This window comes from Scardinius erythrophthalmus, assembly GCF_964197995.2.
Source record: "Scardinius erythrophthalmus genome assembly, chromosome: 25".
NCBI lineage: Eukaryota > Metazoa > Chordata > Actinopteri > Cypriniformes > Leuciscidae > Scardinius > Scardinius erythrophthalmus.
Window position 1 is genome coordinate 8,690,817 of NC_138245.1, and position 23,592 is coordinate 8,714,408.

Below are 23,592 nucleotides of genomic sequence, written 5' to 3' on the forward strand. Positions count from 1 at the left end.
TTCACGAGCGACAACCAATAGGAAAGAAGACTTTCAGTGGAGCTCAGCTCACGTCACCGTCTCGAGTGCAGGCAAGACAGAAGAGTTTGAGGGCGATTTCACTGTTTTACATGATTTAGTTTGTAACCACATACATGGATATAATAAAATGATGCATGGAAAAGAAGCTGTCGACAGTCTCAGTGAGTTTAATACACACATTTAGTACGAGTGTTGTAATTTTATGATGCAAGTTTAGCACTGCTGCAGTTCATTTTACAGTTTCCCCTGCATATCTTGACTATTAGGGACAAGAAAAATGATTATTTGTCAAATATCGAATGACGTTTTAATAAGTTATGACAGTATGAGTTATTCCCTTGATTGATCGATCGTTAACCCAGTAGGCTAAATGATTTAATACACTGAACAATTCTGTGGTAATATAAAAACACTCTCCCAACAGCATACTGTTTCTTTTGAGCCTAACTCCTAGTCAAATTAAAATGATATAGTTGTATATATCACTTATGATGGTATTTTGTATAGATATGGCCAGACGTGCAGTCTACCAATAACATCAGAGTGACAGCACTACGAATGCCCACAAGCGACTTCACAGTACAGAGACTAGCGACATATAGCAACAAAGTCGCTGGCGGTGGTAACGGGGCTTAAGAGCTATGCGTGTAAATCAGGGTGTAACCTATTGGGTGTAATGGCCAGTAAGAGCTGTTTATGTAAATCAGGGGAGTCCTCCCATGCCGGAGACCTCAGCTCGAATCCCGCTCGGAATGGGCTGAAGAGGACTAGTTATAATACCCTCCTCTGCCATGTTTCTTTTCTCAACTCTCCTAATAGCTGAAAGTGAAATACTCAATGGTGATTGGCTAATTATTATTATATTTATTGTTTACCAACAGAGGAACAAGTCTCCAGCTATGGATTTGCCTCCCCCGCCCCTTCTCTATCCCCACCGACTCACCTTAGCACAGTTTTCCGAACATTTGGAAAAACATCGGCAGATGCGGGACATTCGGGGAAGAGCTCGGTGGTTAAACTTACAGTGGTAAAATTACAACAAGAAACACAGATTCTGAGACATGAACATAATAATTGGGATTTTTTTTTTAACATCAACTTGTCCTCTGATTTTCACCTCAAAATTTCAAGTAGGCTATATTTTTATTTAAATATTTAAACACACACAAATGCAATTATCGTAATTAGGGGTCATTTCCCATTTTAAAATCTTAAATATTATTGCAATAAAACATTTTGTAAAAATATTCCTTCATTTCCTGTGACAGAAATACTTAAGGTATTAGTTTAACCATTTACAGTACTGATCATCATGCCATTCCAAATCCCTAAAACTTTTCTTTTACTTTTATATATACTGTATAAACTTAAAAACTATATATATATATATATATATATATATATATATATATATATATATATATATATATATATATATATATATATATATTCATTTAATGTCCATGATAGAAACAAATATGACACAAATTTCTAAATCTCTGAGGTCAATTTAAATATGTAGCATTCTTAATTAATAGAAGAATGCAATTCCTTGGATCCTTTAAGGATTATGTGGCTGCTGCTCTCTACTTTTCTTGTTTCTGTGTTCATTTTGTGCATATGGCTGTCTTTGGCTGTGTATGAAAGCTGAAAAATTTAAGTATGGAAGTAGAAAGGCATCCTGTCTACTGAGATACCTTCATATGATCGATTTTTGAAGGAAGCATATATATATATCCTTCGCTACACTCCCTCTGATACCCCACTTTCCTGTGCCTTCAATTCTGTGACTAAATAAATTACATATATTTTTTTTTTGTGTAAATGTAAATTTTGACCAACTTTTCAACTTTTAATTAGTACTTTAGTAATTAAATATCCACTGAGTTATTGTCAATCCTCCTTCTATTTTCTTGTAGATGTTTAAGCCATTATGCTTCTTCAGAAGTCTGTCCAAAATCAGTTTCATGCACAAACACTGCCTGCAGTCATTGCCTGATAGAAAAAAACAGAACCCTGCCTAAGCTTTTGAATGCAGACTTTTTGTCTCTGACATGTGCTCCCCTTGTCCCGACCCCATGTTTCATTTTGCCACGCACCCTCATTTAACCCTTGTCTAGTTCACGTTCTGTTAATTGCCAACACCTGTTTCTCATGGTTTTCCCTCTCTATTTATTGTGTTTCCTCCTATCCATAGGATTGTTTTGTGCAATACGCCAGGAGTGGATTGTGCCCTTTGCTCTAGTTCTTGTGTTGCTCTTTTTAAGTGTTTTTCTAGTCCTGTTCTGTGATTTGCCCCAGTTCTATACCCAGAAGGGCCTGCCTACTTGTTCTGGCTTTGTTTGACTTTACTGTGTATTAAATATAGTTTCAGATTTATTAACTCTGCACTTGGGGCGACATGAACACATCAAAGGAGATAAATGTTTTTATTAGTCCATAATACAGTACATAGAAAATCATCTTAGACAATCAGTTGTCAGAAAGAATTTTTTATTTTTTTTTTGCTATTGACTGTAAAACTTAAAGCTGCTGACTGCAATTGGTTATAAAACTTCTACATCATAGCATTCAGTAAAATTTTAGTTTTTATAACATTTTAATACTTTTCTCTCAAAAAATAAATATATTGGAACTTTTGCACATATTTTCATAAGTACATCTTTATAGTGCTTAGATTTAAAAGCATTTGTAAACTGGCGCTGAAGTTAATCTCTCTTGATAAAGTTTATCGCAGACACTCAAAACAACATGGAATATTCTTGAATAATCTGTAGTACTCCTCTTGAATCTGATGATAAAAGTGAAAACATTTGCAATTTAAGGTGTAGAATGGTAAACATTAATACTGAATAAGAAAAAAATGTACATCTCTGATTAGGTAACCCAGTTCCCTGATAAGGGAGATAAAGACACTGCATTATGATGACTAAAGCATGTGTGGAAACACAGCAATTTCATTGGCCAAAGCGAAGTCAGGTGACAGTGTAATCACATCATCAAGACTATAAATAGGCACTTGAAATAAAATTCATCAAATTCAAATTATCTGAAGGAAGACACTCAGGCATGCATAAAGTATGGCAAAGTGACTCAGGGTCTCGTTCCCTTCTCATGGAACTAGGTTACATAACCAGAGACGTTCACTTTCGAGGGAATTCAACGCTGATGTTGACGCTATGGGAATGTTAATACCCACATTGCCATACTGAAAAATGCCTGGCTAGCAAGTTTGTGAACTACGCTACACATAAACCCTGTGGTCCACTGAGAGACTGGAATCTGCGAGTTGACACCCTTTGGGGCCAAACCACAGCTTCCAAATCTTGGGTCAGGGGTGGAGAATCCTGAGCCTAAGACTAAAGATCCCTCCTGGTTGGAATCTCCAGTGGGGAGCCTTCCGGAGAGACAATAGGTCCAAACACTAGACTTGGGGTGGCCAGAACAGAGCCACTAGCAACAGGCGAACTCCATTCTGGCGAACCCTGGTGAAGCCTTGACCATGTCTGCATCATGGCATCCAGCCGTAACGGAGCTGGAGGTATGAGGGCAAACCATAGGGGACAGTGGGTTGACTCTGCTGAGCTAAACATGTTCACTTCCGCTCTGTCGTACTTCTGCCAAATTAACTTCACCACCTCCGGGTGATGTCTCCATTCCCTGGGCCTCAACACCTGTGTGGACAGGATGTCTTCTCCTAAGTTGAATGCCCTGGAATATAAACTGCCCCCAGTGAGAGTAGTTTGTTCTCAGCCCAGAGCAGGAGGGGTCTTCTGCATCAACATGAAAAAAGTCCCAAACGCAGCCCACCCTTGTGATTACATAGGAGACTGCTGATCTGTTGTCCATCTGGACTAACACATGGTAGCCCCTCAGTATTTCCATGCTAGAAAAACAGCCCTCATCTCCAGACAATTTATGTGCCATAACACAGAGGGTCTTCTCAAACACAACCCTGGCTTCCTAAAGCAAAGAAGCTGATGATCTTTATTTCAGGTGACTATTTATGGTCTTTATGACACGCTTACACTATGTCCGCTAACCTCACCTTTGGTCAGTAAAACTGACACTTCCACACATGCTTCAGACACTTGCTCATTCAGGGGCATTCCCATAGCATCAAAGTCATGATGCAGTGCTGAGTTCCATCTAAAGGGAATTGTAGAATAGTGTGCACCTTACCCTTCTGGATAGCACGCAAAGGAAAATGAAAATGAACATCCCTTGGAACACATTGGCGAAGGTAAAGAGATACGCTGTCAGGGTGGTCTCATATAAGATGTGCATGACACCAAAAGTCCAGGTAACTCCCAGAACAAATAGAAGAGCAATAGCTCCTCTTGCACAAGACCTGTGGAATAATTATTGAATAGCAAAAGTTAAAAATATGTTTGTAATATTTTTAAGTCAGCTGTTTGATTATTAACTTTAGTATTTTGCTACCCTGACATAAATAAAATAAAATTTTACTTTTACTAAGAGTGGGATATAAAGGATGGAGTCCAGGTTACTTGCAAACACAAAGAGTCATAACATTACAGAATATGAGATGTGACATTTGACAATTGAAATGATAAACAATTTCTTTACCTGATATTTTCATAGTGACTGATTTCAGGTATCTTTACTGCAGTGTGACGATAAACCTTAAAGATGATCACAGCAAATGCCAGCAGATTAACCTGGGAGGGAATAAATGGCTTCGATGTAATATTTATCCAACAAGAAAGTACAGTATGAACTACATGCAGCAATTAATTTGACTAATTAAACAGCATATCATGTTATCAATTAAATACGTTTTTTTCTTTTTCTTTTTTACATTTCTTGACAGCTCTAAGGAAATTACATTTTGGATATTATTTTATTTAGATTTACAATTTATTTAGATTGATTAAAAATACAGCAAAGTCCTAATGAAAAGGGTTGTATTAGTGTAACTGAGATTTGTTGCTGAGTGTACATGAGCCCAGAGTACTGTTCATATGGGTTACAGATAGTTTATGGTACAGTGTATATTACTGGATGTTACACTAACACAAGAAGAGATGCTCACCAGAATAATCAGACAAGCTGGTCCTATGAAACTCCATATGAAGTTATTTTCAGTGCTCAGCCAACACCTTAATAAGATTAATAACATGAAATAATAATTACAATTATTGTAAAACTGAATTTACATTGTTTGAAGAAAATGTGAGTAGCAATCCACCTTATTTTGCAACCTACTGTAGATATAAGCCATTTTTTTTTGTGTGTGTGTGTGTGAATGTATGAGAATTACGATTTGTTAGCCGCTATACAGTACATTAAATAACTAGAAGAATAAAGTTAAATAAATGGTAACTATTTGAGCTACAAACCTGTGTTTATGATTATGACAGTAAATAGAATATGTAAGCAAATACCAGTTTTTAATATCAAGCAGCATAAAATACTATATTTGTACAGCTAAAATAACTGAAGACAATGGAAGCCTTGCACATTCAAAATAATATTGGTGGATCAAAATAAGGTGGATTGCTCATAGTAATAGTCATACTTTCTTTAACAAATACCACTAAATTTAAATTTTAATAACTTACACAGTACTGGTGCCATAATATTTATATCCAAGTGTTGCAGAAATTGTGACGACCACTGCTGGGCTCCCATAACCAAATATGTAGAAGTTCCGGTGGAGGAAACCTTTGTTATAGATGACACCAACAACAATGAGATACAAATGGATCCCCTCTATACACATCCAGGCAAATGCAGACAAGAAGAAATAGTGCAGCAGGCCAGCGATAAGAGAACAGAACCACTGAAACACAAAGTGAACAAACATGAATCAACATTACATTGCGCTACATTACTTAAAAACTACTTTTGTAAAGGGTTTATGTTGCCATTTGACACATTAAAAAAGCCTGAGGAGAGAACCTTGTGTGCAATCTTGTTAATCCCGATGAGGAAGATGAACTGGGCCATGAAAAGGCTGCAGCACAGGTTCTTGTGGATCGTGGTTCTGGTGTTCTGAATGTCTCGGAAGAACCAGAATGTGAAGATACACAGGGACAGGCATATTATGGAGATCACCATTCCCAGCTGCGTTATCCTCGTCAGAACATTATAATGCGCAAGCAACTAAATAAAACAGAGCAGGAAAAGGCATTTAGGATTGTTTACAAGCCAATTGTGGATTCTGCTCTAATTGTACCAACTGACAATCTGAGTCAGTTTTTTTTTCACAAAGTAATAATAGCATACATTGAAGAAAAGGTGAGTGACACTCACCTGTGCCTTGTTGCTAAGGTGTTCTGGGTGGTTTTATAGCAAATTGGGTTACACTTTATTTTAAGGTGTCATTGTTACAGTGTAATTATATATTTAAGTACTGACTGAGTAATATTTAACAACTATGTACTTACTATAGGATTTGGTTGAGGGTTAGTTGTAATTATGCATAATTTACTGTTATTACTATGGTAAGTACATGTAACATATGTAACAAGGACACTGTAAAATAAAATGTTACCACACATTGTTACGTGGCTGTTTTGATGCCCTAACTGACTATGATATTTAAAGGGGTGATGAACTGAGAAATCAAAATTTCCTTGAGCTTTTGACATATAAGAGATCATCATACTATAATAAACCTGTAAGTTTCAGAACTGAAAACTACCTTGTTAGTCCAATAAAAGCTTTTATAGACATCAGGCTCAGCAAACGACTCGTTTTTCAAAGTGGGGAACTATGACGTCAAAGAGGATAAAACACCGCCTCCACAAAAGAAGATCAACGCCTGTTTAGCCCCGCCCACCGATTCGCCCAAACATGCTAAATAACATAGGAAGACATGATAATTGCTAAACCGGATCGAGCTTCTTCCAAGCAATAAACATGCTGTTTACTATTGTGCAGTGCCTGTTTGTGGAAGAAGACAGTCTGCATAAGCTTCCTTCGGATTCCAGCATGGTTAAACTTTATTAAATCAGTCAATCACAATTTCCCGACACGGATCTGCCAGCAACATGTAAGTAACCATGTGTATTCTAATGCCTGATCTGCGATCAGTGATTTCTGTGTAATTATTCAAGTTCAGATATTTCTCTTAAAATCGTTCAATACTGTTTATGCATCAGTGACTAAACGATCAACTTCACATAATTTCTCATAGTATTATGAAAATAATCTTTTTTAAACTGTTTTTAAATTATATACAGAAAGCGATCAAAGAACGATCCCTATTCAATCGCCCAAGCTGTCAATCAAACAGCACAGCGCCAGCCGCGAGAGCTTATCTGGACACTTACCAAACTCGTGATGAAATAATGACACTGTTACACTACACAACAAAGCTCTTACTGTGTATTCACATCGTGTTTGCATTGTGATTTGGTGTAAGCATTTGTGAGAGTGCAAAATTTGCGTTGCAATGATAAAATCTTTATTCACGCAATCAACAGACTGTCATCTGCTCAGTCAGTGCTCATCATGCTGCAACCTTTCATGTGATGGAATAGATTTAAATATAATGCTTTAAACGATACTGTTCACGATTTGTTAATCTCGATAGCTGTAATAGTAAAAACGTAGTAAAAGTTTTCGAGAAAGTTCATGTAATACTAGTTATTTCATATGCAAGCATGTCAGCCAATCACAGCAGTGGGCGTTTGCACTGCAGTCTCACAGCAGACACGCCCCTTAAAACAGAGCGTTCAAATCTGAAGCTGAAATCAGGCTTGGAAAAATGGCTTTTATTTATAAATTATGACAATTTTTGATGTAAAAATCATACTAACATTATAAGGGTACCCCAGGCAACATTATAAAATAATAAAACAATCCAGTTCATGACCCCTTTAAAATTCCTAGATATAGTTTAGGGTCCTGCATAAAAGTTCTATTGTCTGCCAGTGCCAGCTATTCTCAACAAACCACATAATTAAATGTTTCATAAACCGACGTAGCACAAACAATATGTGATGCATTATATGCTGATGTTTATAGGGTTAGTAGTTTGTTCAAATTCCTAACAAGTATGAGGGAGCATAATAGTGAGGTTTAGGACAGCAATCACCACTAATAAGATATACTGGACTGAGCAAACAGATCAACTATATTCTTTATTTCTAATAATTAAGGTAACTTCATAGTAACTTTAAATGTTACTTTAAGTAACATTTAAAGTAATGTTCTTACTTTAAAGATAACATCAGTCTAAGACATTGTTTTCTATGAATTTAGAAGAAATATAAAGTCTTACACAGTAAAAAAAATGGTCAGGTTTATTAATATTTAATTTGACTTAATCAATCATAAACATAGTGTGTGTGTGTAATATATACACCGTAAGTTTGGGGTCGGTAAGAGTTTTTAATGTTTTTGAAATAAATATCTCGCAGTGTTTTCACCTAGGCTGCATTTATTTTATTAAAATTAAGTAAAAGAGTAAAACAGTAACATTGTGAAATATAATTACAATTTAAAATAACAGTTATTGATTTTAATATATTTTAAAATGTAATTTATTTCTGTAATGGCAAAGCTGAATTTTCAGTCTTCAGTATCACAGATTCAAAAATCATTCTAATATGCTGACTTAGTGCTTAAGAAACATTTCTTAATATTTTCAATGTCGAAAACAGTTTTGTGGCATTTTTACTGTCACTTTTAATCAATTTATTGTATCTTCGCTGAATAAAAGTACTAAAAAAAATATATATATAAAAAAAATATATATCATACTGACCCCAAACCTTTGAATGGTAATGTAAAATTGTTTAAACGGTTCAGGTAGAAATAACAAGAAATGTTGGTTGGGCCACCGTATTTTGTGAGGAGACCAGTAGGGGACAGCAGTAGTTCACTTACATTGGCATGAGCAGAGGACATGAGAATAGCAAAGTGTGTCAGGTGATCACAGGAACATGAAGTATGAGTGGAATTCACATGAGTGCGTTTACAGCCATCCAAACTCCAGTGTCCCATCATGCTCTGGGAATACTCCCAGAATGCACACTTAGTCTCATCATGGGCAGGATCTATCTCCTTTATAAAAAAAAACAAAAACAAAACTTCAATGCATATTAAAATGATATTCAAAGCAACAACTATTTCAAGTTATTTAATCACTCAGTCACACTGCACCTGTGTGTGTTTGAGAGTGAAGGTCACGTTGTTCAGTGCAAATGTCTTTGGATTGCTGATGGCTGCTGCTATTACTGGCGAATTAACTGTAATTTCACCCGCTGCTGCATAGCGAGAGTAATCGGCCACACCAGGGTCATCAGTTGGCTTTAAAATATCCCCAATACTGTTATAGATTAGAAATACAATGGAGGTGCTTCCTACAGCAGAGACAGATGGAAGACATGCATTTGAATGAGTTGGTGCATTTGTATTCAATTTGCTATGACGTTAAGAAAGAACACTATTACAAACCATTATTGCTTTTGCTTTTTGCATTCTTAGGGGTCAGTGAAATGGAGTTTCCTTGGATGTTGGTTGAAACTGGATGTGCTTGGTGGGGTTCAAATGTGTATAGTTTCATTTCTAGAAATGATTCAACACAATGATTAGCACCTTCATCAAAAGCAGGTAAAAACCAAAACAACAACAACAACAACAAACAACAACAACAACAACAACAACAACAACAGGTAAATTCAATGTAAAGTGTGCTGCAAAAAAAACAAAAACAAAAAAACAAACAAAAAAAAAACACTGTAAAAATATGGTGACATTTTTCAAGTATTATGGAACAAAATACAAAAGGTATTAAAAAACAAACAAACAAACAAACAAAACAATCAAATATTATTAATCATGCAGGGACTTCTATAAAATGACTCGATAACATATTTATATTAAACAATCTCAAGAAATAACAATACAACTATAAAACATTTTACAATAATGTACTTTGATTTTATTGTTGAATAAAGCATTCAATTTTATTCAATCTGTATTTTCCAAAGATTTTCATACTTTTTATTTCTAAACGCTATTTAGGTTAACTAATTATGATGTGTTAATATTTTCAGTACATTTTTTAATAGTGTATCCTATAATTGATCTGTCATAAAGTTTAAGATTTACAGTATATATTAAAAATGAATAATGCACTGTAAGAAATAAATATGTATGGAAAATGGAGAATGTACTGGTCATTTTATGCCAGTGCATTATCCATTAAGTTTTTAGACATTTATTTTAAACCCTACACTCAAACAAACAAAGGTTATTGCTGTCTATGGTTCAATGAGAGCCTTTAACAATCAATGGAACCTTTCTATTTAACAAAAGTTTCTTTATAGTGGAAAGTTTATTTGGGAGACCCAAAATAATTCTTATATTGCAGTGCTGAAAACAAACAAACAAACAAACAAACAAACAAACAAACAAACAAACAAACAAACAAACAAACAAACAAACAAACAAACACAACAACAACAACAGAAAAAAAACTTTTGGGGAATGAGGTGTTAAAGTGTGTTAAATACAACGCAATGAAAGGCATAATATAAATGGTTAAATACCTGCGGAAAATCAAAATGGAAAATTTCCTAATTTGAAAATTGGGACCAGTTTTTACAGATTCTTCTTAGAGAGTGGTTGTTTATATTTTAGCCCACAAAAATCTCACCTACTTCACCGGCATCCACCTGCATCTGCATAGTGTGTGTGTATCCAGCAGACAGGGCCAGTGTTTCCATCTCTGCTGTGTGAAGGAGTGTGGTGATGTAATACTTCCTCAAATCCTCATTTATCCTGTCCCATTCCACCTTCTCATCCTTCTCGACTAAGTTATTCACACTAAAAACCAAATTCTACGAGAAAAATACAGAAAACACAGAACGTCTCAGGTTACGACTGTAACAGGCAGATGGAGAAAATGACAGGGCCTGCGAGTCTCCTATCCTCTCAAGGGACTCAATAGCCAACATAAAATACATCTTTAATGTTAGTAACTTCTCTGAAATTGAGTCCAGGGGCTTGAAGGATGCCAGAGACAAACCTTCCAGAACCACTGCCAAATCCAAGGCTGGAAGTCTTACATGGCAAAGTCCAACTAATGTTCTCTGCACCATAAAGTGAAGACAAGTGAAGGAGGAGATTGGTAGCTGCTACTTTCTTCTCAGTGTTGGATTATTTTGATATGATCTATCTGCAGCCACCCAAGCATTGTTTAAAGGCATTGGATTCAGTTCATGGAGCTTTAAGATTTATTACCAATTCAAAAGCCCTTACCCATCATTGTTTACTGTACTCTTGGGTTGGATGGCCCATACTGTCAATCTATAGACTCAAGCAATGGTACATCTTTATATACAACTTTCCTGGGTTTGCTTCCCTCCTGTTTACAGCAGTATACCATTCAAAAAGGTGTAAAAATGTATGGTCTTCGTTCACAAGAATATTATCTTTTAAACATCCCAATAGTCCAAATATGGGTAAAAGGGTGTTTAGTTATGCTGCTCTGTCTGATTGGAATCAGTTACAAGATAAATTATGCTTTAAAGAGTTGGTCTCTCTAAATTAATTTAAGAGTATTTTAAATGATTTAGTTATGGCTTTACCTATTGTTATTGTTTTAACTGATATTGTATATATAAAAAAAAAAAAAAAAAAAAAAAATCTATAATTTGTTTTCATGTTTAAACTTTTTTCATGTTTAACTAAGTGTGCTGCTTGTCTTGGCCAGGACCTTCTTGTAAAAGAGATTTTAAATCTCAAGAGTTTTTTCCTGGTTAAATAAAGGTTATAGGGCTCCCCAATTTAAGGTATAAAGTTTCCTCGTGAAGGGAGTTTTAGGATGGTTTCAACAACCTCAGCTGAGAGACCATAGTTTAAGTTAGTTCCCTCAGGGGCCAAACCAAAAGTTTTCCGATCATCCATCGGCCTAAAAAATGGCTTGTCGTTTAAAACATGTAAGTAGCAACTTTACATGGCTGCTCGCTTTAACATTAACCTATTATTAGGCGATATTCAAGTGTGTGGAGTGTGGATGCTAAAGTATAGCGCCAGCGCAATCCCTTGCATTTTTTCCAGACAACAGCAGAAACAACTTAAAATACTCTGTCATTTTTGGTCATACAGAAAAGAGTATCATTAGGGACTGTTCGTTGGGGCCACTGGAGGAGTTTTGAGATCTGTAGTCAAAAAAGACATGACCCTCCCTTCGCCAGCAATACATTTTTCTATGACCCTCCAAAATTTTGTTTGTGAAAAAAGGCATGACCCTCCCCGATAATTTATTGATTAACCTACTTCTGTACTGGTTTGCGCTTGGCAAAGGTGTTCAGATAGCCATTGTTTGTTTTTTTTACAACCATAAACTCTTGCTTTCTCATCTTACTAGGGCTGTAACGATAGACCAAACCTAAGATTCGGTTCGTATCACGATTTTTTTATTTTAGATTTGAAAAAAATCATGTTTTCGGTGCTGATGCGGTGTGACGCGTTCAACATGTGGGTGGCGCTGCCAACAAAGCATCTAAAAGCTGTCACAAAGAACCGGCAAAAGTAAGGATTATTAATATGTCAAATATAGCAAGGAGACATTTTAATTGTTTATTAATAAACAAGTGTTTTCTGTGTCGACTGTAAAGATGAAGTTGACGATGCATCGCAATCTTCTCAGAACGCGCCAGAGAGAAATGCACATTTCATAAGCAGAAAGCAGTCTGTTTTCCTTCGTTTTGAATTGTTCTGTTTAAAAGTAGACATTTCAAGCTTTCTATATATTTCTCAGTTCTGTGAGGCAAGTAGCCTACCTTACGCTGAGTTTCGGTTCATTTATGAGACAAGGGTCCAGGGCTGGGTTTCCCGAAACCTTCTTAACGCTATTTCGTTCTTAAGTTACACCTTAAGCTGTACCTTATCGTTAATACGTGTTTCCCGAAACGTTCTTAATTAAGTATGCCTTCTGTAAGTCATACTTTCGGAAGGTTGGTCTGGACCACTCTTAGCTTTACCTTATCACTGTTGCAGGTCTATATGAATATAATTCTGAAGTTTTAATACACCCAGACAGTGTTCAATTAGGCTAATTCAAGTGTTTTCATGCAAAGAATAAAATTGTCATTACACTGATTGTTAATAGAATTTTGATTATATTATTATATAGGCTATAATAAAATGTTATACATTTATTTTAATTAAAGAGCACTTTTAAATTAAAGCCAATGAAAGCATAGGCTACTGTCAGTTAAGTCCTATTCGGACGCTAATATTGTTTCTAATATGGGCTCGTACAGTAAGTCGGTTATTTTAGTGCCGTCCGATTCCATAATATCAGTGTTTTTTCTCACCCAACCCGCGTAAAAATCCCTGGCCAAATTAGTACCTACTGTTTTTTGACAAACATGTTGTACGTTAATTTAATTGCCGTCTGAATCCACATCTCCGAGTTTACAAGAAGAGATTCAAAATCCACTGTTTAAATCCTTTTTGATCACTGCCGAGCACCGTACGTAAAGAGAAGAAAGCACAATAAATAATTGAAATGGTTATTATGGCAGCAATATATGATACAATTTTAAAATATGTAGGCAAGGCTATTATAGGCTATTATAGTTTGGGTTATTTTTTATAATATCCCATGAGTCCTAATAAATGCAATTTCAACTATTTATGAAGTGCTTATTTTATAAAGATCACCGCTTTCTCACATAAACAGCCCCTGCACGAGAGAATAATTGATTCTCGAGCCATCGATATCAACCAATTCAGCACCATCGCCACGGACAGCACCGGGTAACTTCGCACGTAAGAAGGTATATCTTAAGCGGCTTCCTAAGGTATAGTTCGGGGAACACGCCTAGAAATGGTATACCTTCAGTTAAGTTATACCTTAAGAGTCTTCGTAGCGTGCTAAGAGACAACGTTATCGGGAAACTCAGCCCAGTTCACTCGCCCGCGCCTCCGAGTCATGATTATCTATTTTCTACTATATATATTATCTATTTTCTACTATATATATATATATATATATATATATATACTTCTTATTTATTAAATCCAGGCAATTGGTTGATGAAACATTGATCAAAATTAAGATACAATTAATAAAAAAACGAAATTCACTTTAAAGAAAGGCTTTGTGCTTTCTGCTTGAGGTCTCTGTGAAATTTTTAAAGTCGCTTTCAGAGCAGTCATGTCCGTAATGGAGAACTGTCACGCCCGTAACATTTTTTTTTTTTTTTTTTTTTTTTTTTTCACATAAATGCCAACTAAATAAAATAAAAATAATCTTTTATGCTCTGTGGAGGCCGATCTTTATTCATCCGGTGGGTAGCCTAAATATATTTTGGTTTGCACAGTGTAGTTCATAGAATTACTAAAACATATTTTGCCACCTAAAAGTTAACAGATTTTTTGTGTCACGTCACATGTGTATTTCCCTCATATTAAATATAAAACGCATGTGTAGACTGATATTTTTCTAATGTCTTGACTCCTTTCTTGAGGGAGTATGGATATATTAATTAACAGACGTTTCAAAATATTGGTATTAAATGCATTTTCTGAGAATTTATATTTCAAGTTTTAACTGCAAATGTCACGTCCATAACGCTGGAATTGCCCAATTTTAACGAATTTATCCTCCACTAGTTTTTGGGTGTAGGTCTACATATTTTATTATGTTAACTTAAATAATACTAATAGTAATTTAAAGATGTGGTAGCCCTACATCTTACACATCGTGGAAACAAAATAAGAATGGAAACTAAAATATGGTAGTATTGTGCTACAGCGCACATTCTATCAGCTGCAGTTCTGGTGCCTCAGTCCCAATACTGTAAAACTCGACGTACATTCACATCACATGTTAATACAGCGGTAGAGTTACACACTCACAGGACACTGTGCACTTATTCGCAATCACAAAAGTTCATTATTTGCTCGTGCTTTAAAGCTTTGCCGGGTAAACATTTCATTGACGTTCTGTTCTGACATGATGCACTTTTTCTGAGCGCGAACTGAAGTGCGCGCGCACTGTCAAACAGCGCCAAACTGGATTTTTGTTGGGTCAGACCCATCTGATATCGATGGGGGGGCTGATAACGCGAGATCAACATGGAGCTAAATGAAAAAAAATAGTACCAAACAAGCCACTTTGAAATGTTGCTGTTTTCATGAATATAAAAGTTGGGTGACCCTCCCCCTAGACTAAAAAAAGTTGGATGACCCTCCCCTCAACAAAGAATAAAAAGACATGACCCTCCCCTATTTTCCTCCGGTGGTCCTTTCCATAAATACCGAACGGTCCCTTAATAGACATCATAAGAAACTGTAAAGGGTCTAGTTAATCTCTCAACTGCTAGAAAATGTTGTGCTTTTTGTAAAATAAAGAAAACAAAGAGGACACACTTTCTGCCATCTCAGTCTCCGTGAATTGGAGCACATTTAAAAAGTTTTTGGGGGTTAAGTTTCTATTTTAAACTTTGGTGTAAACCATTCAGGCTTATTAAAACTGACTGGTGTGTTTCTGTCTTATATCATGTCCTGTATGTGGAATGGTACACAAATTACCACGATGGTTTCATTGATGTGTTCCTCAGGATGTTCAGACTTGTCTCCAGTGCCTAGTTTATGGCTGGCCATGGCCTCGATGTATGATATGAGGAGAATAGGGGAGAGTTCAGCTGATGTTTGATGTCTTATCTCTTTCAGACGCTCTGGAGTTGACAGATTAATCATCTACAACCCAGAGAGAAGAAAAGAAAATGAATATTTACTCAAATATACAATGTTATTAAAGATCACATTATTTGAAATATCATAAATTACAGGGAAAAATCAGACAACACACAGGTGTTCTAACATGCTTATATCAGAGGCCTTAATCAGCAAGCACATTCAAACATTTCCATACAAACATTTCATGGATAATCTTCCTAAAAAATTGTTTATAGGATGATTAGTCTTTTGTATTTTATAAATTAAAAAAAAAAAACTTCTAACAAGGCTAGTACCAACCAGATAATAAGCAAATGGAATCAGTTTAAAGGGTGTTGAAATTAAATTATAATTTTCTTGGGACAGATTTGCTAATTTGCCAGCAGAGGACGCCATTTTCTCACACTTACATTGTGATTATAGATTGAATTCTGCAAGGACCTAAACAGCAGCTGTGTTTTGTCATGAGATTTTAGTCATATAGCAATCGGGATGGACAGAGTATTTTAGGAAATGTTATCAATATTTCATGAATGGTGTGAGAGGCCACACAGGAACATTAAGAGATTATTTTCTTGTGATTTTGTTTTAGTAAACATCATCCTTCACATTTCACATTCATGAATATTAAAACTAACAAGAAAAGTAAGATACTAAGATATAAAATGTTTCAGTTATTAACGTAGTCTTGGTTGCCTAAGATAACGGGAACGAGCATTGCATCAGTAATTGAATCTTATGGGGAAAACACCTGCATCAGCACAGACAACGGACGACTGCCTATTTAAGTTGCGCTGATTGCTTATTTTGTCAGAATTTTTCGACTGAGGAGCAGGAGCGTCGACTCATGTATAAGCTTAGTAGCATGGCAAGCTATTTTTTATGAGGCGGTCCATTCCAGGACAGCATATCTGCTTCTGTATTCATGGAGCCCAGCAGGTGCACCACTCTCACTGAGCGAAGATTGTGCTGTGCCCACAGAAGGAGGCGGTATGCCAGCTTGTTTAGCACATGAGACCAGGGTCCCTCTTGGTTTATATATGCTACCACTGTCATACTCTCCCAACGGACCAGGTTGTGGCGCCATGGGCGTAGGTTTAGGGGGGGACGCTAGGTACTAGTCCCAATCGATATTTTGAGATGACAAATTTGTCTCCACCAATATTTAGCAAGCTCCTTTGAACTGCTATTTGGATCTTTGCGCTGCTATTTGGATCGATTCCAACGGCCAAAACAACGACAGTACAAGAAACGCCGTAATTTTATTGGCGGCGGTGTATCAGACAGGCTACACGCGCGGGCCGGGACTACTTTTGTGCTTGCACTGGCAGAGAGCGGGTGGTGTGTGTGTGCGCGCGCGCGTGTCGAAGGCCACATACAAAGGCCAGAGTAAAACATTTTAATATTCCGTTTTTTGCCACTTTTTGTACTTTGTAGATAGATCAGCTATGCCACCCAAGAAGAAGAAAGGGGACATACGAATCTTTTTCATAAAGCAGAGTGTAAGTAGGCAAAATAACTAGCCACACAAATAAACTAGCAGTAGTAGTGACTGACCAGGCTTTCAAATGCAGATTCTACTGTGGAAAATAGTATTGGTGATAGTATGTGTTACCCAGGATGTTGTTACAGTTAAACCTAGCAGCAGCAATCTTTCAACTAAGGTTAAGAGTATTAATTATGCTGTGCAGCACAGCACTGATAGACTCATAGAAGTCGCGCTATCATGATAGAATGCTACGTTAGCAAGTCACTGAATTTTAATTAGCTGACCTTAACTTAGAATCTTGCAGTCAACATAAACAGTGGATCTGAGACATTTTTCGTTTCTACATTCTATTTATGTAATGTATGTAATGTATTTATGCGTAAACCTACGCCCTTGTGTGGCGCCCTCTAAATTCTGACTGGAACTCCTTCAAAGCCAGAAATACTGCCATAATTTCCAGGCCGCCATTCCTTTTTCGGAACGAGGACGTAACGAGCCTGACTTGCCATGGGAACTTTCTTCACAGCGGCCTTTGCTAGCAGAGCTTGTACTTCATCTCAGAAGACGTATGTGTCGTCGTCAGAGAATGAATTGTGAATCACACCCCTGAAGCGGAGGGGCCTGCAAGTGAACTGGAGCGAGTAGCCTCATTTAATTATTTCCAAAACCCAATCTGACATGCTGGGAATGGCTTTCTAAGCTTGGCTCCGTGGAGGCGAGGGGTTGAAAAGGGGTTAAAAATTTAACTTACTCATCAACATATATTAGATTTTGTCTAATAAAGCCGATCACATTAATCTGACATCGCTAGCTTTTAACGAAATTGTTATCGCTAGCACACCACGCTAGTATATCGCTAGCCTGTTAACCTGCCATCCGTGCTTGCCGTTTTCTTTTTTTCTCTCGCGCCTTTTTCAAGTCTATCAGACAGCTGTGGTGAGTTGGATCAGTCAACAAACACGGTGAGTAATGTCTTCTCCTGTTATTGTCACTTGGACTTCGTGGCACATGTATAGTATAGCATTCTCTGTCAGCGTTGAAGGATTTACATGTGATAAATGCAGGGAGATAGTCAGGCTGACGGAGAAGATTTCAGAACTAGAGACACGCATCCAAACTATAATCAAGGATAGTAAGAGTGCAAGGGCTTTGGATACTGCTTTGGATGCGACTAGCTTAGTGAACTCTGTAGTTCACTCTGTACTCATCTGGGGGACCGTGAGACGCTGTAGTTGCAGAACAAAACACCGCTCTTCCGTTCCGATTACAATAACAATAATAAACAGAATCTCCCCACTCAGTGAAACACCCACTGTGAATCCTGTTGAAAGTGTCCTAATTACTGGCGATTCTATTACACATAACGTGAAAATAGAGACACCAGCAACCATAATCACATTTGCCGGGAGCCAGAACGCCTGACATCGCCTGATTATAATTCACGTCGGCACTAATGATGTTCAACTTCGTCAGTCGGAGATCACTAGAATTAAAGTTAAAGAGGTGTGTGAACTCGCAAGTACTGTAATTTGCTCTGGCCCCCTTCCTGTTCGCCGGAGTGATGAGATACTTTGTAGACTGTCCTCACTCAATGGCTGGCTGTCTAAGGGGTGTCCGCAGAATAATATAGAATTCATAGATAATTGGAAACGTTTTTCGGGCAGACCTGGCCTGTTGAAAAGAGATGGTATTCATCCCTCCTGGGATGGTGCTGCTCTTCTCTCTAGTAATATGACACATATTCTTGGCTGAGCAGCAGATGGATGGCTAAACCAGCCATCTGCTAGCTGTCTCATATCACTGAGGCCAGATAAATCCCATCACATAGAGACTCTTTCACCAAGATATCATCATATAGAGACTGTGTCTGTTCACTGAATTCCTAATTGTATTAGGAAATACAAAAAAAACGTGTGGCGAGCAGGACGAGGGCCGTGGGAGAACGGCGCTAGGCCGATGCAGTGATTGCTGATGAGCGACACCTGCGCAACGCACTGGTCTCGTATCTCTCACGGAGGAGCGGAAGCATAAAAAGAGGGCCGTCGATCGTGAAGGACGAGAGAGGACCAGGACTATTTGATTTGCTGTTTTGTTTTATTATGTGTGGCGGCAGTCGACCGTGAGGGGCTGCCGTCTTTACTTTCATTTTGTAGTTTATTTATTTTTCATCATTAAAGTTTTTAAATGTTCGCCGGTTCCCACCTCCTTCTTCCCACAACATCTACCTGCGTTACACTGGGGTCCCTGGCACCTGGGAAACGGGTAGTGCTAACCTGGGTGGAAGCAATGCTTCACCATGTGTTCCACCTCGGGCTGGGGGAGATTAGGCACAGAAGCTGGCTTGGTGTGCTGCTGAGTCTACGATGACTTAGAGCAACTAGAAGCAGCAGAAGTATGTCTCAGGCTACGCATGTAACCATGGTTCCCTGAGAGGAGAATCAAGATGCAGTGTCCAATGACGATACTTTGGGGAACGCCATGACTGCGTCTGAAGCACGTGTGCCACTAGTCCAATCTTGATAGGTGCGTAACACGTAAGCTACTAAGTGAAGCCGGCAACACAGCGTTCCAGTGTCTCGATCCCCTTTCAGGGATAATGGTTATATGCATAACCTGAGATGTTCCCCTTCAAGGAACAACACTTGCACTTCGTCCAATGACATTTTGAGGAATGAAATACCCACTTCACTATACTGAAAATTGCCTGTCCTGGTGTGAAGCTGTTCAGGCACAACTCCAGATGAAATCACTTGAGATCCCGGTGTGGCCAGCAGGTCCAGGCTATAAAACTTTATAAATGTGTGTGGGGAGGACCACCCCGCCACATCAACTTCCTGAAGGGATACCCCCGACAGTAACGCTTTGGAGGATGCCATACTTTGTAGGGCTGCACGATTAATCGCAATAAAACCGCATGCGATTTGGCAAAGGCTGCGATTCTTTTATGCGCAGCTTGTCAGTGGAGTGCGGCTGATCGGTAGTAAATACTGCTCCATCTGAACACCAGAGGGCGCTCTCATGCAAACACGATAAATATGCCCCCCCGCAGAAGTACAATAATGGTGCATCATTCCAGGAAATCCCTATCGCTGTAACTGAATAAACAGAAGATTGAAACACTTTGATTAAACATGACTTATAAATACACGACTGCCTTATTCTGTGTAAGAAGGCACATCATCTCACAGAAGGATACTCAACTGTCGTTATGATGCTTTTCAAATGCACGTTGTAAGTGACTCACTCACAGTGCTTTCAGATGGAGCAGCGTTTACAGAGCCGTACATCAATGACAAGCTGTGCATAAAAAATAATCGCAGCCTTTGCGATTTTAAAATCGTGATAAGCCAACTCGATTTAAGTGTGATTACATGCAAATTGCGATTAATCGTTCAGCCCTAATACTTTGTGTGGAATGTGCTTTGATTAGAAGAGGCAAAGACACAATGTGTGCCTCATTAGCCAAAGAAATCGCTTCCACAATCCATCTACTGATTGTCTGTTTGGTGGCCGAGCAGCCCTTTTTGGTGGGCCCGAAGCATACAAGCAGTTGATTAGTTTTCCTCCATTGATAAGTCTTACGCATATAGACTTCAAAGGCTCAGATGGGCCCTCATTTAAATGTAGCTTCTCTTGTTCCACCAACACATAAGGAAGAGGATGAAAGGCCTGGAGGGCTGTAGACGAGGCCACATTAGTGGGTACCTTAGGTACATAGCCCGGCCTTGGGTGGAGAATAACTTTCACCCTACCCGGACCAAACTCTAAGCAGGAGGAAGCAGCTGGCAGGCCTGCATATCTCCTACTCTCTATAGTGATGTGATCGGCTGCAGAAATGCCATCTTTAAATCGATGCATTTATCTGATGCTGAGTCCAAGGGCTTGAAGGGTGCCAGGGACAACCCTTCTAATGTTACTTCTAAGTCCCAAGCATGGACTCTAACATGAGCTGTAGGCCTCATCCTCAAGGTGCCATGAAGGAAACAAGTTACTAAGTGGTGCTTTCCCAATGGTCCCCCACTTAATGGCATGTGGAAGGCAGTTTGCCCAGGGTCAAGCAGCCTTCCATGACCACTCCCCACCATGTGAGGGATGCATCTTTCGACACAGTCTTGCGATGACAGGATGTTCCCAACACTAGGATTTGGAAGGTTTCTTCCACTAGGTTTCTTCCAAAATTTACTCCACATGACCAAGGAACAAAGGCGTAACCTTGATCGTGTGAAACAGGTTGCCACTCGGGGAAAACCCCCTTGTCCTGAGCCACAACTTCAAGGGTCTCATGTACACAGCAGGCCAAAATGTATGATGTTGGATGCAGCTGTCATGAGCCCTAACAGTCTCTGAAACGTTTTTACAGTGATCAGCTGGCCTAGCTTGATTCTGGCTACTGCTGCATCTCGATCCCGAGCCACCATCTCCTGTGACTGGGCTAATATTAACAAGTTATCTAAGTAATTAAAGGGGTCATGACATGGTTTTTTGTTTTGTTTTATTATGTTGCCTTAGGTACAATTATATTATTACTATAGTTTTTTGGACAAAAAAAACTTTAAAATGTAGTGATTTATGATCATTTCCCATCCTGTTTTTCATCCTCTGATTCAAACAGTCTGTTTTAGGGGTGTTTCCCCTTTAAGAGTTCAGTGTTAACACCCACTGTTATGATTGGCTAACGTCAGTGCTTATGCATCAGTTATTAACATAGATATAGAAAGCCAGAAAAGCCAGAAAATGAACCATCTGTCCACCACTAACAACTAAGAATGGATTACCCCGTGTCCACATGGACAGTGTGAAGCTATTTTGAATGAATATGTTAGATTTGTAACCAGAAACACTTGAATACGGGTTATTTTGATGCATATGCGCGAGGGAGGGAGGGCGAGAGAGAGAAAGGCAGTGAGAGTGCGCGCGCGCGGCCGGGGCGCTCTCGCTCGCTCTCTCTGCTCGTTCAGTAACATTCGCCCTGTCACAATCGTCTCTACACATCACTCACCGATCAAATAAGGCTTTGGCGGCCCCATAGCAATCTTGTAAAGAGACCCACTCGCTGCACGTCGACGACTGAACTCCTGTGGGGCGCGTGACAACGAATCATGCGCCGATGCGAAATGACTATGAGGCACAGTAGTCTTGTGCTGGAGGCGGTATTATGCAAACGACTGGTGCGTCACTTCGTACCCTGACGTCACTTCTTACCATGGATCCAGAACGAGCTGTATTTAGAGCTTGATTAAATAAATGATTCGTTTATAATGGGGAGGGCGTCTAAAGCTATGAAACTTGCAGGAAGTTTTAATGGTACAAAGACCTCTTATATACCAAAAGATAAAGGCAAATTTGGTTTCTCATGTCATGACCCCTTTAAGAATAAGCATGCCTTGGAGTCTCAGAGGAGCCAGAGCTGAATCCATACATTTTGTGAAAGTGTGAGGGGATAACAGGCCGAATGGAAGAACCCGATATTGGTGCAGTTCGTCCCCAAAAGCGAACCTTGGGAACTTCCTGTGTTGTGGAAGGATGGAAATATGGAAGTAGATCGTCTTTTAGATCGATCATGACATACCAGTCCTCGGTCTTGATTTGAGTCACGATAAGAGGAATCGTCAGCATCTTGAACTGGAATCTCCTCAGAGAGCGGTTCAAGTGATGTAGATTTATAGTGGGACACAACCCTCCATCTTATTTTCTGAGCAATGAAATACCGGCTGTAGAACTCAGTTTTTTTCTGAATCCTGAAGCCTAATTGGTTCATGTACAACTGCAAATGGCAATCAGCCCGGCCAAAACAGACGGGCCCGACTGACTATTTAAGCAGTGCTGATTGCCATTTTTGTTCGAATTTCTCTCCTTCAAGCGCGAAGATCATATCAAGAAGAAGATAGATCAAGAAGATGATAGAAGCCTTTCTGCTCTCCATTGAAACAAGCCTCACCCAGCAGATTAACAGCACTTTAGTGACTGCAGCTGACTCAACGCTTCTCCCCTGCAGCTATCCAGTGACTCTTTAAGAGCAAATTTTAAGCAAAGTTTGTTGCAAAATGTCGCGCCATTAGTGTGGCTCATGCAGGGCTACAGAATCCAGTTTGAATGTTGTCCACCCAGGTTCAACAGGGTGTCACCTACAGAAGTGGGCCCCGGGCAGACTCGGGTGATGGAACAGGAAGTTCAGTCTCTTTTGGCGAAGGAGGCCATATAATGTATTCCTCCTTTAGAGAGAAATGCCGGGTTTTCCATATAATATATATATATATATATGCGTCAGTTACCGACACAGTGCTAGTGAACCATATTGAAAGGGAACTAAAATTACAAAAATATATAAAGAAATAGCTTAGCCTTATAGTATTATACTATAATTTATAATATTGTTAGTATTACAATGTCTTAGAGTATTATAGTTG

The 23,592-nt window shown here is 38.5% G+C and overlaps 1 protein-coding gene across 1 annotated transcript in view; it reads right to left on the minus strand.

Moving 5' to 3' along the window:
- Positions 1–2,425: 2,425 nt before the first annotated feature.
- The window catches only part of adgrl4 (adhesion G protein-coupled receptor L4), a 31,810-nt gene continuing 10,643 nt past the window's right edge, over positions 2,426–23,592 (minus strand). Inside the window, exons 6-16 of the mRNA XM_081357469.1 lie at positions 15,550–15,717; positions 10,658–10,841; positions 9,454–9,564; positions 9,160–9,359; positions 8,884–9,060; positions 5,947–6,150; positions 5,607–5,827; positions 5,078–5,144; positions 4,612–4,703; positions 4,204–4,372; positions 2,426–2,812 (exon numbers count right to left, since the gene is read on the minus strand). Coding sequence (XP_081213595.1) covers positions 2,750–2,812; positions 4,204–4,372; positions 4,612–4,703; positions 5,078–5,144; positions 5,607–5,827; positions 5,947–6,150; positions 8,884–9,060; positions 9,160–9,359; positions 9,454–9,564; positions 10,658–10,841; positions 15,550–15,717 — 1,656 coding nt within the window. The 3' untranslated portion in view covers positions 2,426–2,749. The remainder of the gene's footprint in view (positions 2,813–4,203; positions 4,373–4,611; positions 4,704–5,077; positions 5,145–5,606; positions 5,828–5,946; positions 6,151–8,883; positions 9,061–9,159; positions 9,360–9,453; positions 9,565–10,657; positions 10,842–15,549; positions 15,718–23,592) is intronic.